Source organism: Phasianus colchicus, chromosome 10 (assembly GCF_987193195.1).
Source record: "Phasianus colchicus chromosome 10, bPhaCol1.hap1.1, whole genome shotgun sequence".
Classification (NCBI taxonomy): Eukaryota; Metazoa; Chordata; class Aves; order Galliformes; family Phasianidae; genus Phasianus; species Phasianus colchicus.
Genome location: NC_143445.1, coordinates 24,037,867 through 24,057,306, shown reverse-complemented (window position 1 = coordinate 24,057,306; position 19,440 = coordinate 24,037,867). Strand labels below are relative to the sequence as shown.

Sequence of the window (19,440 nt, the reverse complement as noted above, 5' to 3'; positions counted from 1 at the left end):
AGAGCCGAAGATAAAGCAGAAAGGCTAAGCAGAATTAAATCTTCTCGTATAACACACAAGTCACTATATAAAAGAGTTAAACTGAAGGCATGGATTTTGATCCCATAACATTTACCCTGGCTTTACAGAACTCAAATCCTGAGATTTTCATCCTAATCTTCAATAAGAGTTAATACTGATGAGAATACATTACAAACCGTCTTCTGTGTCCAAGCTGTCTCTTTGTCAACAAAATCAGAATCAAAATAACAGTTATTTTAGAAGTATCACTTGTTTAAAACAGTTCTGAAATGAGGCACCCAGCAAGAGACATCTGCCAAGTCATTCATTGAATATCTTAATATTCAAAACAGAGTGCAGAATTTTATCTGAATCTCAAAGTACCAGGGCATCAGACCAGTTGCCCTCATTCAACATCAATTTTACCTTTCCTAAATAATACCTTTTTTCAAGGGTTTCAGAGGAAAATCATCCCTACAGCAGCATTAAGTAACAGCCTTTTTTTTTTTTTTTTTTTTCCCACCCCCATCTGTTAACATAAAACCCAAAGGAAACAACAGAAAACCCTCATGACCAGCAGTTTTGATTAAAATTTGTTATACTCTCTATAGGTTTGCCAGCTCTTTTCTATGCAGAAAACCTCAGTTTCAGGATTTAAATGATCTTAAGTCTCTCATAGAATCGTAACTACCGGATATGATCGGATTAGTATGCATGCAGAGCTTTCTTTAAGTTCTGTAAGAGACACTTTTTTCTTTTAATTTGCATTGCTTTGCCTCTTCTTCTCATTCTAAATGTCTGCCAAGTCTCTGTCCAAGCTACAGAAATCATACACAAAAATAAGAGTGGGCAGTGGGACCCAGTTCTGTTCTCAGTTATGCAGGTGTACAGCTTTAGAATGAATGGCTTCATAATGATACCCCACTGGAGGAAGAGTAAAGCGCTTCAGCTTGCAAACACTAGGAAAATACACATTTCTTCTATTTTCCAGTAAGACTGAGCAAAGATGACATCATTTTAACATTAGAGTTTGTATCATTAAAAACAAACAAGCACACACACACACACAGAAAACCACCTCAAACTTGCATCATATTCTTGGCACAGTTTTAGTTATCTGCTGTGCCTATACACTTTTTGGAGACAGAAGCAGCCCACAGACTTCTCTCTCCCCATTGATCATCCCTCTTTATTCTCTGCAAAAGCTAATTTGAGATTGAAGACAGAAAGCTACAAGGTAGAGATAATATTTTATGCTTTTGCTTTATTAATTGCTAAACTTTTGCTTCTCAGAACATCCCTTATGAGAGTACAGGAACCCTTCCCAACAACAACAGAGTTTAAAAGTGCAGAACTGCAAAAACACATCCAAGCAAAAACTGTTCTAATCGAGGTTCCCAACATCTCTAAACATTTGCGATGCAAAGAAATTAGTGTTCATCTCAAGCTTTGGAGCTCAAACCGTTTCCTGAGGCCAAATGAAAACAACTATCAGTTTCATTGAAGGCTACCCTGCCACTACATCAAACTTGTTTTTGACCTATAAAGCATTTTATATAAAACAGGCTCAGAAATAGCTGTCTTGTAATCAACAATTTGTTCAGACTAATGTTCAATATTCTGAATTTCCTATGAAGACTATTTTTCACTCCTGGTCTTTGATAAACCTCCAATGTTTCCAGCTGAAAATTACCAGCTCTCAGATATTTTTTCCTAAAAAAATAAAATTAAAAAGCATAAGTTATTGTTTTTTGGACTTATTTCAAAAATTATTGTTACTCACATCTTTAGCTCTGTGTTCTGTCTAGCTGTGGTATTACATCTTGAAGAGCATTAACAGTAACACAGAAGTTCTCCATCTATAGATCACTTCTTCTAGCCCAAACTCATTTCAACTGAATTAAACAGATGAGTCATTATTCTGGATTAACATCCTCGGTGTTGGGGGCGTGGCAGGCTGTAAAAGAACTGAAATAATTCTGATTTCTACCCCCTAAAACTCAACAAAGTAATTCTTATAGAAGAAAATATGTAAAAGCTATGTAATTCTTAAATAGTTTTCAAATCAAATTCCGAAATATTTACTGACTGTTTCAAGGCAAAAATTCAACAACTTTTTTTTTTTTTTTTTAAACTAATGATCCAACCTTAGCCCTCTGCTTACTCAGAAAGTAAACTGCTTCAGCAGTAATATTTTCTGTCTCAAAGGAGGAAAGCACAGACTGACAGTACAGCCTTTAATCTAAGTTCATTGCTGTAAGCTGTTAGCCCATGTTCTCTGAGCATTGTAGGAGATAATGCCACTCACACCTGGGTAGCAGCTTTCAGGTGCAAGGAACCCCTAGCACATTAGAGAGAGAGCAATGCATTATGTGCTGGAGCAAACTGGTTCACACATCTTGTGTGCAGCATGCATGTGCTTAATCATTGGTGACGAATACACCTCTCAGTCATTAGTTTGCAAGTGATCCGGGCACCGTGAATTCCACTTGAACTAGTGCTAGAGGAATGCCTTATTCTAACTCAGTACAGGCATTAGAGTAATAAACTAATCCTGTTACTATTCATATGCTATTCGTGGGACTCGTGACACTGAAGTCAACCAAGTGAACCCCAATTCAAAATGTCTTAATATTTTGGTATTAACTCTCTCTGCTGAAGATGACCAAATAAATTTTAAATTGCCAGTTAATAAACACAGCAATTTCACAATGTTCCTTGATGCAAACTAAGCAGAGACAAAATAAATTCTCTAGCTAGCCCCAGAAATTTTTGAGGTTGAACACAATTGTACAGGCAAAAGACTCCTGTAAAATGCAGCTCAAAATCATCAAATCAATCAAATAAACACTAAAGAGAAATGCTTCTACTTATTCAAAATGGCCTTAATAAAAGATGATGCTTACACAGAAAGAAAGAGAGGCGAAGCACCTCACGCAGGCCTGCAATCACAAGCAGCTACATTATATAACCACTTCATAAAAGCACAGAACCTTAAACAACCTCAGAATAGTTAGCTTTCTTCCAGTCTTTGCTCTGAATTACAGGCTTTTTAAAAAACCATTTACAGCTAGACTTACACTGTTCAAATATTAAAAATTGTTATCTTACTGAGTAGGTAATGTTCCTTATGTATACTTTGAATAAAACTTTTTAACTTAAGTGGAAAAAAAACTAATCAAGTTTCTTTTTTTTCATTGTATTTTCATCATACTAGCCTGAAGGAATCAGACTAGTTGAGACAAAATGAGTTAATTTGGCAGATGTTTGCCCAATTTATAGTCATAGTATCTTTCAGATGCATTAAGGACAATAATTCAAGGTTTCTTTAGAGCAAAATGGGTTCTGCAGAGCTTTCATTGGAGATGCTTTGGAAGCAGTCCCACTTGGCTTTCAAAATGAATCTGTAGGCATTGAAATGAGACAACCTCTAAAGAAAGCTCATGTATTGCAACAGTTACTGATGGACAAAATAAACCAACTAGAAACCCTTACAATGCTATTTTCAATGCAAATGTTTCTAAACCTAGAATGCAGTTTAGCCACAGTATTGACATTTAAATGGAAACAAGGCACAATCCAGTAAGGGTAAATCTGAACATTTGTGCCAATTCCTTTTTATCAGGCATTATCTTTCTTTGTCAATTTTCTTTGTATGTAGCAAAATATATACATATGTATATATTGCCATCTAAATATTGAAATCTAAATTATTCCATCAAAATGAGAATGAAAGAAGAGAGGAATCACAGATGAGCAGTACACATAGAACTCAGCCATTACTGATTTAGCTACTGTAAATTATTTGTTGGGCAAGTCTTACTGTATATTCTTACCATAAGAATGAACAACTTGGTCATGAGTCAGAAGAGTTTAGACCACCATGAACAGAAAAGCTGATGAGAGGTTCTAAAGGATGCAAGTACAATATTGGAAATCTTAGCTCAGGACTTGAAAGCTGGTCTACCCTGACAACACTACTTCCAGTATAGGACATGTAGCTCATTCATATACCTCTACACCAGTCATCTTCACATTATGTAAAGGAATGATGTCCCCTTTACATTAGGTATACTGCACTTTGTTAAAAATGTACCAAAAGCCTCAATTAAAGGGAGTTTTCTGTTTAAATATCCATCTTGTAGTGGGTCATAGAACTGCCTCACCATATGGTTTCTCATTAATTTTAATGATGTATAAGATGCAGTATATGCTACTAAAAGAAACTCAAGAAAAGCATAGATGATGAAAAGAAAGACATATGGAGGAAACACAAGCAGAAAAGCTTGAGAAAATAAAAATAAAAATCTAAAATAACAACACATTCCTATGCAAAATAAAGAGCTCACAATAACCTTGTGGGCACTAGAACTCTCACGGTACCACTGTCTAGTTGTGCATGCTCATTTTGAGAGGTAAAAATGTTCATAGCATAATGCTGAAGACATACATGTCCTTCATCTTTAAATTGCACAAAACACAAGGATTTACAGTGCATAAAACCCATTCTGAATAGGCTGCTAAATTGTTACTAAAAGTCAAATATATCAGCTGCCTGGGGAGCTGGACAGCAGCCAAGCATCCCAAGTTCAATATATACAGGATCCCTATTTGTTCTCTCTCATAACATAAATGATTACAGCTACTGTAACTGAAAGATACTATTAAGGCATCTTCCATAATGTTTGCTGTTAAAGTCTCTCCCCAATTATTTAAGCTGATTCTCATTTTAGCAAACGGGGATAATACTCAACAGAGCAAAGTACAACAAAATATTCTGGACTGAAAAGTAGAACGTACAAAATATTCAGTTTACTTTCAAGGCAAAAGGCACAGTAAGTGCCAGGACTACCAAAATACCTGTTTTGAGCCTCTGCAGAAATCTGACTGCATTCCTGAATGTTCATAGCAAGAATATCACACAGATCCCCAGTTTTCACTTTTTCTAGTCAATTGTGACTACTGTGAAATTTGATCCTCGCTGTGGTCACCTCAGCATCAGACCGCACGAAAACGCAGCTCAAGCAAAATTACTTGAAAGAGTAATTTATGTTCACCAATTATTACAAGTCTAAGCCACATTTCTGAAAGACGAACCACTTATTTCATGCAAAATTCATCTCTGAATTCTGCCTGTGTTCCCCAGTCTCTGATTTAAGATAGACTAATTAGTGTATTTTCCAAGCACGGCCTCTCCAATGTATAAATACAAAACATTTGGTTATTACGTGTCTTTGGCTTCTATCAGAACTCTACATTATGTTGGTCAAAACAGTAACCTGGATGTGGTTTTCCAGAAGGTAAAGAGCATTATGTAGAGTTGTCATGGCCTGTATCGCAATTGTTTCCATCAACGTATTGCAGACAAATAGAAAATAATGAGATTAATTCATTAAGCCTTTGTTTAGATGAGAAAATAACTTTACTTGCAAGTCTACCTTATCAACTGCTTATTTAAAGATCTGGCAAATCTCAAATTGGCTGTTACAGAATTACAGTGTTTGATCTACTATAAACTGCTGTAACAGATAAATATGTACAGCAAGCCAAAATACTAAAACAAAAACAAAAACCTCCACAAAACTGAAAAAGGCCTAATAAATAAGCAGCCACAATCACCTTTTCTTTTAAAAACAAACATAAATCTTGCAGTGATTGTTGCTAAAGATTTGAGTACTTTGAACATGGTAATTAATACACTACAGATCATCATTTCAGCTGCAATTCTAAACAGTAAAAAGGTTGTCCTGTTCACAGATGAACTATCCTTATTCTTTTCCAGTTCTTCTGCCTATTCACCTTCTGTGTAAGGACAGGATGCAGAAGTATTCACTACAGCAAAGACAATGAACAAATTTCAGACACCTTACAGCTAAATCCATATTTAGTTACTAAAATAAACAATTGGACTTACCAATAGATTGGTCACTTGTATTATCTCTCCATAAAAATCTGAGCATTTAAGCTACTCTGTAGTCTCTCTCTTTGGTTCCCAGGAGACTGCCTATTAACTTCTACTTTCAGGGCAATGTTTTCCATATCATAGGCTGAGGAGATGTTTCCATCAACCCGATTTTGTCCAGTTGCAGTCTTTTTGAACGGCTAAAGAGACCCAGTAAAAAAGTAGTACTGAACCATTTGCTTTAACTAGCTAACGTACCACATTCACTCCTAAGAAACAGCACAAACATAAATATTCATCAGGTTACTATTCTATGTTGAGCTATATCCACACTAAGTTAATGAAACGGGTCGTATACGGTACCAACCGTTCCCAAGGTTTTGCAGAGTTATGTTTATGAAAGGTTAACAGCAGGCACTAATACAAGTATCATGACTCTTTTCAGGCAGTAGGTGAAACCTTGAAGAAAAAGTGGCTCTGTCTTCAAAAAAGTGACCTGACCTTTGCTTTGGTGGGTTTTTTACTCTGCAAGAAATAAAAAGCACTGCATGCTTTCCAATGCATCCTTTCTACCTGCTAACTGTTTTGGTTTATCACTCAGCACAAAAGGACTAAGTGTTATAAAAATCAAGTAGCATGGTATTAGTGCTAAAGATAGCTCCACATGTCATTCAATAATGGAGCTTCATAGACCTGAAATGCATCATATGAGTCATGTACAGAGTAAATACATAATGGGCCAAGAACCTTTGATATGCTTAGTAATTAGAAGTAATTTTCATTGATTTAAGTATATTTAAATTAAATTTACCATGACCTTGCAGTTCTTTGGATATCAAAGGCACCACTACTCCAGCATGCTTATAACTTACTACACTTCTGCTCTGTGGATTTCTTGCAGCATGCAAAGAACTCTTTTTAGGGTAACAGGTTATGTTGCACAAGCAAGGAAACCTATTAAGGATCTGTCAATTAATAAAATCTCTTCTAAAAAGCACAACAGTATGTTAAGTTTTTACATGCAATAGATGAAATGTTTCTGAAACACCATTTAGTTCAGTATAAAGAAGTTGTTGTGTTTGTGTTGTTGTTTCTTTTCTTTTATTTTGGACACTGAATACTTTGCTAGAGGAAGTAGTTCTGTTATATGTTATGGTAGTAAAGAACCCCTTCTGTTAATAGAGATAAGCATTTAAATATATTCAAGTGTAGTGGAAAATGCTGCTTTTATGGAGTCAGATCCTGCAGTCTTCGCACAGCTAAAACCTCTACTGAAATCAATGGGAGCTTTACAAGAACAACCATGAGGATGTGCCTGAGGTCACCAGCATAGCACAGTTCTGCTCCTATGCTCAATGCATGATCAGGCATCTTCTGCCACTTCAAGAGTAATAGAAATGAAAATACAGATACTTACGCAAATTCAAGAAGATAAATACCCTTTTATTTAAAGCAAAAAGTTCAGCTATAAAGTATGTGGCAGATAACATTAAGGCATTTTGTGCTTGGTTAAAATATTAAATTAGATGTGAATATATGTTTTTGATTCTTTCAAATATTTACAGTATCTGAAGTGCATTTTAAGAAAAGTTTATAATAAATTACTTCAAGTTCGATGGTTTTTTGGAAGATGCATAGCACTATGACAGCAGAATTTGGCTCCATATATTGTTAGCAAAAACACAGTTTATATCATGTAAGCTGCTTTTTAAAATATTGCTAGAGTTATTAAAAGCTTTGGGCCCAGCCCTATAGGTTACTTCCAAATTTAAGTGAGAGTTTGCCTCAGTGAAACACAAAGATCTGCACCTTATTTGCAACATCAGCCTGATCCAATGTTTTAGTGGTAAACAGGTGTTCTGTGGTAACCAAAATTAAATCAAGGAGCTGATCACTCAGCTCTTAGTCATTCAGACACCCTACCCTGCAAAACATCCCAATCCTTCAGATCGGCCTGGATTACTCTGGCCAGCCTGGCTGCAGCAAGGCAGCAGGAAATACTTCTGTTGACTTCAGTGGGGCAGCTCTAACAAATAACAAGACTATGGCTAGACACCACGATGCTAACTTAGAGGCTCACTGCTGATTTATTGTTCTTTTTGAACAGTGTTTGTGCGTTCCACGTCGACCCAGACCTTGCCTCCTGCAGTACGCGCCGTCTCGTGTCGCGTTGCGCGGGCGCGCTCGGGCTGCTGCTGACTCGCCCTTGTTGGTTTCCCTGTTGTAGGGGAAAGGCTCTAGGGCGGCAGATAAGGCTGTTGCCATGGTGATGAAGGAGATTCCGAGGGATGAGGCTGCAGAGGAAAAGCCCCTCCTCACTATGGCGTCACAGGTGGGCGCAGCGCGGGGCTCAGAGCACACGGCCCCGGCCGGCAGAGCGGGGATGTGCAATGTGGCAGTGTGGGGGAGCTGCTCGGGGTCAAGAGCTTGGGGTTGAGGTGTTCTCTCATGAAAGTTAGACAAAAACATTTTTCCCCCCATTAGATAAAAAGATTCTTAGAAATTTCAGCCACATACCAGCAAGTTGCCTAAATTTGCCTGATTCAAAATACCAATTCATAAAGCCAGCAATCATGCAAACTATACTTGTTTCATATTCAGCACATACACAGAGGAAGAATCACTCCATAGTAGTATTTGAAATATCTCAGACGTCATCCCTTGGCTCCCAGTGGTCCAAGGCAGATTATTTGGCTCTGTAAATCCTGCTTCCATTCCCACAAGCCCAGTCGCTGGAAAGACATAACTTCAGTGCACAGAGCCCCACACGTTAAGGTGCCAGCAAGCACCAGGTGGACCCCTTACCTGATGGAAGTCAGTGGCTGCAGCACCGCCACACAGCACAGCACTTCCATCTCACTCCAACAGTGATTCCATTCTCTCGTGGTGTTCACATCCATGAATGTACTGAACACCCAACTCTGCTTCCGCTCTAACTCTGATGTCTATGAACTGACAGCCCAAAGGAAAAGGATGCTCTCTTTAATGCGCCATTTCTAATTGTGCCCTTAATTGTTGATGAACAATTAGAAATTAACACAAAATGCTGCCCCTTCCTTCCTAAGTGCAACATTTTCATTTGCTTCAACAATGTTTAACTTGAATGTTTATGCATTTGTACCAGTTGTCTGTCAGTCTACTCAGCAATTGTGTGATACATTTATGAGTGAAATGTGTGTCTGTTAGTGTAATTTCTTCCACTAAATGCAAATACCAACTTCCCTGCTATGCACCAAAGGGGTGCAGAAGCCAAAAGGAAGCAGAATCAAGTGAAAAAGTGAGTATTTTCCATAGCCATCTCTGCATCATGTACATGTGATGTACAGCTCCATGACCATGTCGCATACGTCATTTATACCCTAATTGTCGGGATGTCATGTTGTTGTGAGATGCTGTTTCCTTAGTGTGCCTGTGTAAACCTCTCGTTCAGACCATTCATTCGGAGTTACACAGTGGTATATTGTGAAACAAATTTAACCATCACCATCAGTGTTCATCTGGGCTCTCCACATGATGAAACAGATATGGTCGCCACACACAGTGGGAAATATGCAAGTTCCAAATTGGCTGCAAACAGAATTCCCAAGCCAGACTAAATTAGGTCATGAAAATAAGGCCTGGTATTTCCAAAGTGATCGACTCCACTGAACCCAGTAGTGGTGTGTGTATAGATATTTCCCTCTCAGGAGTTTCATTACATATTGTCCTGCTTCACTTTTCAGAGTACAGCTAGCTAAGCAACAAAATTTGTAAGCAAAATGCTAGGACTGAGTATTTGCTGTTAGAAAAGTAGATTCCCTAACATCTTCAATGAAAGGAGAACTAATCATGTCTGACTATAAAAGCAGACCACCAAAGAAGCAGAGGTGGAATCTCAGACACAAGGAGGAGATGCCAAATCCTTGTTTTAACTGAGAAATAGTGATAATATAGAGAAGTCCCTGAAATCTTATGTTTTCCTTGCTTCCTCTAAAAAAGGTTAAAACTATATCCAACAGAGAACAGAGAATTCAGGTGCACACTCACATTTTATTAGCTCCTACCTAAGCCTCTGTTTGTAAAATAACCTTTTTGTTGATGAGTGCTCAGCATGAATTAAATTTTGACAGTTTCCAACTCACAATTTATATCAGATCTCAAGGCAAATCTCCAAATAAACTGAGAAAGTACCACAGATTCCTGTGGGGCTGTTCTGATATATGGCAACAAGGAATCTGAACAATCATTCCAGCATTAATGAATCTACTACAGTAAGCAGAGGGGTATTCTTGGTAATTGAATATGCCTTTCAGCACCTATTTTCTGTGATTCTATCCCAATTATTTTCAATGAAAGTCACTTTATTGGTAAGAAAAGGCATTCAGTAGTTGCCAGAGTTAATATTTTGAAGCATCACGAGAGAGCCTTCTACACTAATGGGATTTTGTAGAATATAACTCCATAGTAAGTTGCTGTCTCTCTTTATCTTTTAAAGATAATTCAGAAGAGACTGGAACAAATGAAAAGAGGCACTTTTGGTATGAATAAATCTAGACAAAAGCGAAAGCAAGTTTCTGAACTTTCAACAAACTAATGGAAAGTTAAGCTATGAACAAACATACTGCTAACCGAAGCTAGGATAGAAATTATCTTATGCATAATTTTCTCATTTATAAGACACACATGAGAAAATTGTGCATAGAAGTTTGATTTCAATTCTCAAATGTCTTTGATTAACCTCTCCACAACATTTTAGGCAGGAGAAAAAAAAGCAGGCTTAAAATTATTTCCTAATAACTTTCTAATGAGAAGTTTAAACCTCAGTAGTCCCAGGCATCAAAGTTTGATGGTACAGTCCGCTATGAATTCCCCATTTGCTACAGGTCAGTGAACTTCAAAGGAGCTGATTCAATAAAGTACTTTGATCCACATTTAAACTTCAAAATACGATAAACTGCTTTATTGAATAGTAAAAAGTGCATGATATAATGCACTGCCAGCCTGCTTTTAAACAAATAAACCTCAAAGTGTCATGAGTTATTTGTTCCATATTCATCACACCTAATTCAGATTCTTCAATAGAAGTCAAATAGGAAAGCTACTGGTAGTAAGAGCCCTTTTAAGGTGATAGAAGGAAATAAGACCTGCAGAAGGGGATTCATGCCCAAGATGATCCTGGGGCAGATACACTGTTATTGCACAGTAGACTGGGAGTCCATGAAATATTCTCCAGCAGGAAAAAGAAATGCCAATTCTGTACTGAAAGCTATCCCAACTTCTGTTTGTAACTGAAAAAAAGGGAGAATCAGAGTCACCAAGGTTGGAGAAGACCTCCAAGATCATCCAGTCCAACTGCCCACCTACCAGCAATCCACTAAACCACATCTCTTAGTACAGCATCTAAATGTTTCTTGAAGACCTCCAGGGACGGTGACTCCACCACCTCCCTGGGCAGCCCATGCCAGTGCCAAGCAACTCTTTCAGAGAAGGAACTTGTAGGAGAGAAGAGCTGTCTGCTTACTGCACAGACATTGCTCAGAATAAAACCTTGATATTGACCACTTATAATTTAGGAGGTTAACATACAGAATGCTTCATTTTAGAATTTCAACTGAAAAGTGAAAGTTTAAAGAGCTGAAGTTACACTATTAAAATAAAACATGCTGAAGTTCAGCTTACCCCATAAAAAGCATAGGCTATGACACAAGCATTCCATAGACAGATCTTTCATGACTATAGGCCTATTAATTACATCAGAATCTTAAGGTTCTTTTAAAATTTTGTTCACTCTTAGAATCTCTCTAAAACATATTTGTTCTTATCCATATTAGAAGCAATATTTTTTGAAAGTGAACTTCACCTCCATGCCATTGGTGGACCAGGCACCTTTGCTTATAACTAAAGATACTCAAGTATTTCCAGTACCTACATTCCAGTTGTTTGTTGTTTTCCTGTTGTGTCTGTTTGGCTGCTTTCTTGTTTGTTTTCCTTAAATCCTTAAATCTATGTAAACTGATAGATTTTATAGAGGATACAGAATAGAGATACATAAATCGCTCTGTTATTAGTAAATTGAGGCATGTATCAAAAGCTCACTATATGAAATTGCATAATAGTTTTCATACAGAAGTTAACAGTCCTATCTGTTCAGAATCAATCACATTAATTCTAAGCCTCTCAGCATTAGACTTGCGCTGAATGACAGTAAATGTTTCCTAAATAACATCAGAACAGAAGGGCAGGGAGTTGAAGTGAATGTAATGAGTTTCTCTTCAACATTTCTGAAGTAGAAGTAACTTCATTTTAAGTAATTCATATACATTAGTGTAAAAAAAAAAAATCCCAATTTTAGGAAATTTCAATAATTAACTCTGGACGACAATAATCACTGTACATTCCTATCTGCCTTCTCAGAACAGTGACAATTTCTTCAGTTATTTCTGGGGGACTTGATCTGTAATCATATTTCTGTATTCCTTTTACAGGATAAAAGATAAACTAATTAGCAGTGTTTTCTATACATCTCAAACCAGTCTAGATTAATCTATTATTAATAATAATATGAGCACAATAAAGTACAAAGCATGTAAATGCATGCTTAACAGTACAAATATTAATTAAATCTTTACCTCCACGTTAAACATTGCTTAACACTTTGCTTTTAGGGCAGTATGTATAATTTCAGTGGAAATATTCTCATGAGCATAGTAAAGAAAGTTGCCTTGACAATATGCTTAAGAGTCATAAATCGGCTGCTTGCCTGAAGTTATCCAAGTTTCTCTGTCACAAATTAAATACATTTTTCCATGAAATAAGTTTTACCATGGGAATTTATAGTGTCATTTTTTCATAAAACAAGGTTTATTATACTGTTTAGTATTTTAATGTGTGCTACAACTCCATAAGCACAGAAAACTGGACAAAATTGTTTGTAAATAATGCATTATGCCTTACTTTTTCATATCAGCTTTTATGAGTAGGAATTAATTTTCATAAATTTGTTGATTCTTCATGAATACTGTGAGTAAAAATATACCATCCTTTTAAAGAATTGGAAACCACGTACTTACAAGTGTTCTGTATGCAATTAATTTGTTATTTGGGCAATGAAATTGTTATATTGCATTGAAAGTTCAAAAAAGTCACAAGCACCTTTCAAGTTGCAAGCATTTCAGTTTGCAAACAAAACCACTTCAAAGCAAATACATGCCATACATACATGACATATGGACAGCCATGACACATGGACAACCAGGATAACTTAGGAGGAAATGAGGATGCCTGCCCATGGTAATGCATACAGAAACACAGATTCTACATATGCTGCAGAATGCTACAGGAAGAAAAAAGAAATTGGTGTGATTTTAAAATAATTACAGCCTGTATTCAGGGATAAAGCATAGGTACAGTAACTGATGAATCTGTTTTACACATGGGTCAAGTACTAAAGTAGACACAGGTCATTCTCAACACAGTTGAAGATCAGTAAGAATAGCATGATCTTTATGAAAGCAACACATGATAAGCCACAGTATTTTTGATGCTGTTAACTCTCCAAGTTTCTAATGTCACAAAAACCTAGTCTTAAAAAAGCAGGTGTACATCTTTCATCTAACCTGACATTTGATAATGCTTCCTACTCAGAACAGTACACAAAGCTGAATGTAACCCACAAAAGCTCCCAAATTTATCTGTGGATCACTGTGACACACAGCTCAGTTCACTATGCTAGCAGTTGTCTTTTCTTTCAGCTAAGGAAAAAAACATTACATAATTTTCCTACTATTCTGTAAGCAGTCGTCTCAAGAACGCTGCAAGGGTGCATTATGAATGAAACAGGACTTCTCTAGTTTGTCATTTCCTTAGAAAGCACTCACAAAGTCAGTCTGCTTCTTTAGCTAGAGTTGTCACACAAAGAAATCCAATGAGTGACATAGGAAGAAGTAGCTCACACTGATAGATCCTATTTGCCCCCTCTAGGTACTGTCATAGCACTTCTGTGCCTCTCCATGTCTCCCACAGAATAGGTTTATCTGGGGCTTTCTCAACAGAATCCTTTGGGATTCCACAGCCAGCCCATTCTGGACGAGTTTCATTTACTCAGTTGAAAAGTCCAATGTGTTAACCCCTCAGTTAACCAGCAGGTCATTTTAGAAGTACAGACTAGATATTACCATAAACTAATATAAACAGAAATCATCTTAAAGGAATATTTTGCAATTTGTTTGTTTTTAGTGTCTATGTTATTTCAAGAGTCTCTAAGCATCTGTGACAATTAGTTAATTTTGTCTTTGCCCACACCTGTAGAGTGGCTCTCCACTGGGAAGAACTGGGGTATTGGAAAGGGGTGAGGCCAAAATATAAATCACATGGTGACATCACAAAGACAGTGCGTAACTGAGGGTACACAAAATCCTTAACACTCAGGAAAAGGAGATGCACCTCTTTCAGCAAACAACTTCCCTTAACTTTAAAGTACACAGAGCACATCATTTTTAATGCAACAGACTTACAGTAATTAACATTTTTATATGAGTAGGAAAGGCCAAACTGTCAGTCACAATCAAAACATGAAAACAACATCTTTTATCCCTTTCCTCCATGGCTCTAATCCAGCAAAGCAGTAAAGTGCATGCTTAACCTTGAGCTTGGTAGGACATGTGTAAGTGGCTTGCTGGAGTGAGGCCAAAAAAACAGGAGCCAGATACAATTCCCAAATTTGGCAAGTGCTCCCTTTTAGTTTTCTTATCCAGACAAAGATCAGAGGGAAAGAGATGGGGAATTGTGAGATATTTAGTCCTACACTGCAGCTACACAACATAATCTGTCTAGGTCAGCACTGACAAACACAGATAGAATGCTACTGTGACCCAGCAATCATGGCAGGTCTTCTCACCAATCAGTGCAACTGCTGTTTCTGAAGATGCAACCTAAACACGTTATCATTTATTGATTTAGATATCAACCATGAGCTTTAAACAACACTGCTTTCCTGTGAATTTAAATACCCAATATGGTGTCTATAGTAATCCTCCCACAGCTTCTCAGCCTTCACACAAGCTCTGGGTCAGTCAGGGGCATTGAGCCCCAGGGAATTGCTGGGCTTCTGTGATTTCAGGTAAGATTCTGTCACCTCTGATTCATAGGCCACCACACACACTTCCTACTACTTAGCAACGGAGTACCAGTTATCACCTGCCAAACAAGACTAGTCTTCAGAGAGGCAACAACATCAAACTGCTATTTGCAGGAGGGCAAAACGAGCTTGTTTCCATTTTAGAGCTACCCACAATTCATGTTAGGTAGAAGCCAGTTACACTGTATGCCATGTATATTGATCTGTTCCTGTGAAAACCAAATATTTGGCTGCAACGTCAGTTTTGCTGGGACATAAATTCACACTAGAGTGACAGAGAAAAAAATAGTACGACCCTGGCACAAGGATAATACAAGAAGTCAAGTACTTATCACACTTACTGTATGATTGTGAATAAAACTGTGGCTGGGGATGGTGTAATTTTTCCCTGTGAAATACTTATGGACATGAGAGAAAAGTGGGGGAAGAAAAATACAATTCATGCATTTTCAACTTCTGGCATGAGACTACTGGTTTTGTCAGAATGTCTTTTTCAAGCCTCCCTCTGAGAAAAAGGGGAGGAATTCCATTACTTTTCCTGCCAAGATCATTAGATCCATAGATACAGAACTTCAATCTATGCTTCAGTAAAGAACCACCTCAAATTCTAGAACTGGTTTCAGCTTACCAATACTTAAAAATATCTAGTTAATGGAAATGAATCCACAGAAATTGCTTGCTTCCCCTTAACTTAGTGATCACTACTAAAGATCATGGTGTGCTAAATACATAAAGAGAACTTTTATGAGCATTATCATGAAATTGTTGCTATATACATATATATACACTAGAAATTATCGTCGATTGAAGTCTGTTGATGCCCCTGGTTAGGTTAAAACCTAAAACAACAGTATAGCACCAAAACTACTACATCTAGTTCACTTGTCTACCTAGTCTCACTCAAGAAACAGACAAGTTTCTCTCAGATTAAAGTTCCAAAACACAACTTCTATAGAAATTCCAAATTAAAAGATTCCTGCTTTCTCATATACTGACCATCCCCTGAGATTTCTAAGTCAGATCATTCCACTGGTCCATTCCACAGCCCAACCACATTCCTCAGGACGCTGAGTGGGCAGAGGAATGGCAAAAGCCATCAATGCTTGCTATCAGATCCGCTGCTGAACTGCACAGGACGTATCCAGTTGTAGTTTGGGGCTTCCTAAATTTATTCCTGTAGCAATTCAAGTGGCACAATTGGTAAAATCCCATTCAAGTAACCTGTGTAGGCAATTAGAGCTCAGTTTTAGGTGCCTGTTGAAACAGTCCTACTAAATTAAGCTCCATACAGAATGGGCGGGAAAGCCAGGAGCCCTCGGGAGCCCCCTGAGGGAGGGCCTAAATTAGGCAGACAGTGCTCCCTCTGGAAGTGCTTTTCAAGTCATCTATCTCTCCCTGTTGAACATGGAGGGAATGTAGGCATTTAAGAGAACTAGTTCACTGTGTGCTCAAAACATAGGTGCTAATTAGTTGCCTCTGCCTGGCTGGAACCCCACAATTTAGCTCCTAAATCATTTATCTTAAATACTGGCATTATGTTATCCTCTATTAATACTAAGGAAAAAAAAAAAAAGAAACAAAACAGCATTTATGGTGTATTGAAAACAGACAAACATCAGAAATGCAGAAAGAGAAGATTTAAAAACAGTACATCAGGACCATACCTTACTGACAGCCTGAACATGTTCCACTTCTCAGTGTGGTGCAAGCAGAGTGCTCCAGGGTGTGAGAGCAGGCAGAGCACCTGCAGCCACAAGCAGGGCAGGCTGCACAGCTGAACATCAGCCATAAATGTAACAGGAGACATGGAGCTGGTTCATGCAGCTGACACCCTGAGTATCAGGTGAGCTCAGCTCCTCTGTGAAAACCTTTCACAGCCCCATTCCATGGCACAGATCCACTTCCTCCCAAACCCAGCTTTTTTTTTTCTTTCTTTCTTTTTTTTTTTTTTTTTTGGTAAAATCAGGCTACTGTCTAGGAATGTTATAAATTTGTTTCCACAACATAAACTGTAAACTGAGAGCAAAGCAAAACCAAAGCCTCCACAGCTGCTGTACTGTACACAATTTCACCTTTTCTCCAGCAGAATGTATAACAACACCACCACCATTAGCACCATGAGAGGCACCTGCATTAAGGCCACATACCAGAGGACCCAGGGACAGAAAATAAAGAAGTTTTCACAGGAGACCAAGCTGTCACCATAGCAGCAGCTGGATGCAGGCTGTGACCACACAGGCCCACAGGGCAGCACCTCTGAGAATAAAACCAAGCATGGTGCTTCCTTGCATGGGGAAAAAATACAGCACAGGACAGTTAAGGGATGAATGTAGGGCAGAGGAGGAGTTGGACAAGTGATTGGCGGAAGCTGAGACCAGGCTGCATATTTGCTAGAGAGAAGAAAAGTCTCCTCATGGTTACATGCCTTTTCAGTGGGGCCACCGCTTGCCTCTTTTGGAGCAATACCTTCCCTCCAGCTCCAGCACACACATATTATAACCCACCCAGGACTTTTAGAGCTTTTTGATCCCAAACCAGCTGCTTTATCCCTGCCCGTCAGACCGATACATACCTCTCACCACTGAGGAGCACACAGAGACGGACTGTCACAAACCGCCACCTCCTTTCCTCACAGCCGCTCTGGGGACAGCACAAAGAGCACCAACCGCACCTGAGCGCCGAGAAAGGCAAAATCCATCAGTGCAGGCAGCTTTGAGAAATAAACTGTCCTGGTGGGGGAACACAGACATCTGGGGATGAGGTGGCAGGGCACAGAAAATGGAGTCTGGGGAGTCCCCTCAGTGCTCCCGGCTGCTGAGGTGAAATGTCATGTCTGCAGCCCCTGGTGCAGCGCCGACCGCTTTCTGAGAAGGCCTCTGTGTCTCAGCTCAGTTCTGTTCAAAAGAACCCTCACATGTAAGGAATGAGGCTGATATTAGCCATCAAATGACGCTTCTGGCTCTCCAGATGTCCCTCCCAAACCACCACAGTTCACAGACTGCTTTTTGGAACACGAAGGTTCAGTGGCAGCGCTGAGGGGAAAAAAGGCGGGTTTTTCTGTGCTGCTGGTCAGTGCCAGAAGAATGTAAAACTCTCTGAATTTAGGAGCAGCATTTTATACTATGGTTGAGATTCTTCAAATCATTAGTCAAGAATACCGTCCTTCACAAATTTTAGATATGCTTCAGCTAAAGGCACATTTTTAATTAAGATAGATTTTGTAAAGAAAAGCTCTCAGAGACAAGATGAGAATTTATGGCGCTCAGTTGCTAAATGAGTGCTCAGAAATCAATAATTTCACAGGCTGAGTCTGCCCAGCTTGGTGCCTGTACAAACACCACACGCATCTCTGCTGTGCAGCACCAGCAGCCTGCTCCTGCTCCCAGCACCACAGGATGCCAGTCAGCTTCCTTCACCGCCTTTGCTTCTCTTGTCTGCAATGTAGAGATAACACTTCTCGGCTCCATGGCGCTGCCAGATTTGATTCATGAATGTTTTAAAGCATTCTTTGATACTCACCCTGAAAGGTGCTTGAGAACCATAAATTATTACTTTAATATAGATAATAATTTTCATCTCGTGAATGTTTTATAGCACTACTCCAAATTCATGCCTGATATAACTCTAATAAGTTGAGTAGAGTGAAAACAGGGATAAATTTGGTACAATATATGAGGTAGCAAAATGAAATTCGATGTGTGAGACTGAGGACTTACCAAGGGGCGTTGCATACACAGTAACATCAGAAACCTGTCTCTCTGCCCACTTACCTACAGCAAAAATATCAGCTCATGGCAGTATTTAACTTCTTGAGGTCTGATCTATCACAAAACAACTCTTTCACATTGAAAACATAGTTTTCTAACATGTTGTATTGCCATACATGTGTAGTTTGTATATACTAATACTTGATCCTGTATTTGCTTTCATGTTTCAACCTCAATACTTCAGTTGAAAGCACACTGTTTTTCACAGGAACAATCTTTTTAATAAGGCACTCCTACAACTTCCAGTCCATAGTCACGAGAGCACAAGAGACAAGACTGGGAGGGATCCTCTGGGTCATACTCAACTTCTCATAAACAATCACATCATAAGCAGCCATGTATAAGACTTGCTAGGTTTTTTGTCTCACCCTCTAAAAAAATACTGTTTATACACTTCACTGCTGTGATACTTAGACAGATTCTTTTAATTTCCAGAACAAATCTCTTCATGGCCAGCTTAGATCTCTTCATTCTTGTGCCAGCCTTTTTATAGTTGAAATAGCTTTCCTCCTCCAAGGTCATCCAGCCCCTTGCGTATGTGTATATATATATATATATCTCCTTTATGTGTACAGGAAGAAAAACTGTATTCCTACACAGTCCTCATTTTGTTAGGCTAAGCAAGTCAGCTGCTTTTAGTCTCATTGTAAAATGCT

General features: G+C 38.4%; 1 protein-coding gene and 2 long non-coding RNA genes across 8 annotated transcripts in view; 1 reads left to right on the top strand and 2 right to left on the bottom strand.

The window, feature by feature from the left end:
* The window catches only part of LOC149916673 (uncharacterized), a 140,456-nt gene that overhangs the window by 88,347 nt on the left and 32,669 nt on the right, over positions 1–19,440 (bottom strand). For all 3 annotated transcript variants that reach the window (XR_016469825.1, XR_016469826.1, XR_016469828.1), the window contains one exon: positions 17,590–17,688. This is a non-coding gene — a long non-coding RNA (uncharacterized LOC149916673). The remainder of the gene's footprint in view (positions 1–17,589; positions 17,689–19,440) is intronic.
* Positions 1–19,440, top strand: part of PEX5L (peroxisomal biogenesis factor 5 like) — a 91,696-nt gene that overhangs the window by 47,239 nt on the left and 25,017 nt on the right. For 2 of the 4 annotated variants that reach the window (XM_090147760.1, XM_090147758.1), the window contains exons 2-3: positions 6,348–6,413; positions 8,130–8,234. The exons of 1 other annotated variant lie outside the window; for it this stretch is intronic. In XM_090147760.1, the coding sequence (XP_090003886.1) occupies positions 6,348–6,413; positions 8,130–8,234 (171 nt within the window). The remainder of the gene's footprint in view (positions 1–6,347; positions 6,414–8,129; positions 8,235–19,440) is intronic. One more of the 4 variants, XM_031614569.2, reaches the window with a different exon arrangement.
* On the bottom strand, positions 7,971–12,843 carry LOC149916674 (uncharacterized). Its single transcript, XR_016469824.1, has 2 exons — positions 8,708–12,843; positions 7,971–8,196 (listed from the first exon to the last, which is right to left on the bottom strand). It is a non-coding gene; the product is annotated as an uncharacterized LOC149916674 (long non-coding RNA).